General features: G+C 38.4%; 1 protein-coding gene across 5 annotated transcripts in view; it reads right to left on the minus strand.

The window, feature by feature from the left end:
• The window catches only part of Gria2 (glutamate ionotropic receptor AMPA type subunit 2), a 114,239-nt gene that overhangs the window by 6,561 nt on the left and 105,203 nt on the right, over positions 1-2,475 (minus strand). For all 5 annotated transcript variants that reach the window (XM_021159170.2, XM_029475050.1, XM_021159172.2 and 2 more), the window contains exon 13: positions 68-315. In XM_021159170.2, the coding sequence (XP_021014829.1) occupies positions 68-315 (248 nt within the window). The remainder of the gene's footprint in view (positions 1-67; positions 316-2,475) is intronic.

A 2,475-nucleotide genomic window follows, 5' to 3' on the forward strand; every position in this document is an offset into this window, starting at 1 on the left:
AAAGACACATCAGGGTAGGTGGGATACTATAACAACATTGAGCATATTGTTATACTATTCCACCCACCTTAATGAGGATCCTTTAGGTGTGGCGATGCCGTAGCCTTTGGAATCCAGGTTGCCGCCCACTTTCATGGTGTCGCAAGGCTTCCTCTGCTCGATGTACTCGTTCATTGTGGACTCCAGCAAGTAGGCATACTTCCCTTTGGATTTCCTGACTCTGGCTACTCCTTCTGCCGTAGTCCTCACAAACACAGAGGGCTCTGCACTCCTCATATAAGTCCACATTTTATCAAACACTGCAATTTTAGATCTCTGCAGAAAAAGCAAAGGGGCCAGAGACGTTTGAGAACTGGCCCTTATAAGATTCTGAGAGAGAGGAAGGGAGGCAGGAACTGCTCAGTGCTTACACAGATAGTGCCTAGGACACGGAAAAGCTTTCACCTTTTAACATTTGTCAATAAAAATTCTATTGCTATGAAGAATTAATTTCCTTTGCACTTGTGAAGAGCTCAAATAATTTGTTATCTCATTGAAATCACTGAAGTAATTAGAACCCATAATGAATTAGAAAAGATGCTACAATGCACAGGGGACTTATTAAAGACAAGAGCAAAAGGATGTTTTTGTTGCCCCATTGAAAATACTCTTTTTAAATTAGAGGTGGAGCAAGAGTCTAGGTGCCTAATTGGGCCGGGAAAGCACTAAGGACCTTCAGTAGAACTGCTATGTGAAAAACATGAGAAACGATGCTGGAGATTTCTATTACACATTGTGGGGGTTAATCTTGGTTATCAGCTTCAATGGATCTGGAATCAGAGAAGAGATAAGCCAGGTGTGGTCCTTTGAAACTTCAAACTCTTCCTGCAATGGCACACTTTCTCCACCAAACCCATCTCTCCTATCCCTTTGCAAACAGGTTTACCAACTGCGGAAAAGGTATTCAAATATATTAGCCAATGGGGCCATTGTCATGCAAAACAACTATGGTTGCAATAACAAGATTATGTAAGCCAATCTTATTAATTCTGTTGTAATATATTTTAAATCTACTGCACCTGTTCCTCTAGTGAACCATGGTCCACACTGATACTAACCGATGCTTTGCATAATAACAGTTTAAAAAAGGAAATAGCCATTGACCAGTTAAAATATTTCTTAAATAAACAGTAATTTTTCCTTTGAATATTTGAGCATCAGGCTACTTTGTCTCAAGATTAAGCTAGTCTTTGCAACAACAGATAAGAAAGAAAAGAAATAGTATTATTAATTGAATGTATATCATAAAGATTAGTTTACTTTAAGACAAAGGCAAACTTCGTAGGAGGCCTTTAATACTCTCCACACAAAGCTAAAACAAGCTTGCACAAGGATAGAAAGGTCAAACCATTTTACATCTACACGAATTTCTTTGCACAGTTCTCACAAATGACTTTAATCCCCTTTAGCGGAGTGACTTTGAATAATCCATTTTTTATTATAATATGTTAATAGAAATTATAGGATGCAAAATTGAAATAATACCTTTATTTTTAAGTCATGAGATTTTGCAGGCTCTTCTTATTAAATGCCATGGAAAATTATAACCTTATTAAGGTGCTGTCAATTCATCGTAAGTTGGCTTAAGACAGACCAACAGACTTTCTGAGCTTGCCATCCCACGAATCCTAGCTGCTTCACACAAGAGCACAGTTTAATTTGATGAAAACCTCATGTCAGGTGCAATAAGAATAAGAACAGTCCTTACAGTCCTTTGTCTCTGAGGCAAGTAAGTCTATGCTGCTGCTGCTTCACGAGAACTATTACATGCAGAAGCCTGTGGCCATTGTTGTTCACTGCTCTATGGAAGGAAGGCTAGGTGTCCTCCCTTAAAAGATACTAACATTCATTACCAAATTACAGTTTCTATCAGCAAATAATTTTTCTTTTTTTTTTTTCATGGCATACCAAACTTTACTCAGAGCCATCAGACAATTTCTACACTAAAGGTTAAGAAGAATCACCTGAGAGAGTATATGATCACAAAGGCAAGCTGCACATGGCAAAAACATGATTTTCCATAGAGGGATATAAGCAAATAATATACACAGCTGTAATGAATAACCTAAAGTAAATCTGCTCCCATCTGCTACACCCAGGAGGGACACAAAAGCACATGNGAAGAACAAACCCGGTTGTGGAAGAACAGAGATTTCAAGACTCTTGTTTACTTTGGAGTTTTCTCACAAGGTCTCAGAAATCTCATACAGCTTGGTTCAGGGACCCTGTTCCAACAGTTCTTCTCTTAACCTCCTGCTGTTTATATCTGATTCTTCTCATTCATGAATGTCTTCCAACCTTGAAAACATTCTGCTGGAACTAATCTATTGTCAAGGCCAGAAGCTGGAAAGAACCCAGATGCCCCTCAACAGAGGAATGGATACAGAAAATGTGGTATATTTACACAATGGAGTACTACTCAGCTATTAAAAAAAA

The sequence above is a fragment of the Mus caroli genome, chromosome 3, assembly GCF_900094665.2.
Source record: "Mus caroli chromosome 3, CAROLI_EIJ_v1.1, whole genome shotgun sequence".
Classification (NCBI taxonomy): Eukaryota; Metazoa; Chordata; class Mammalia; order Rodentia; family Muridae; genus Mus; species Mus caroli.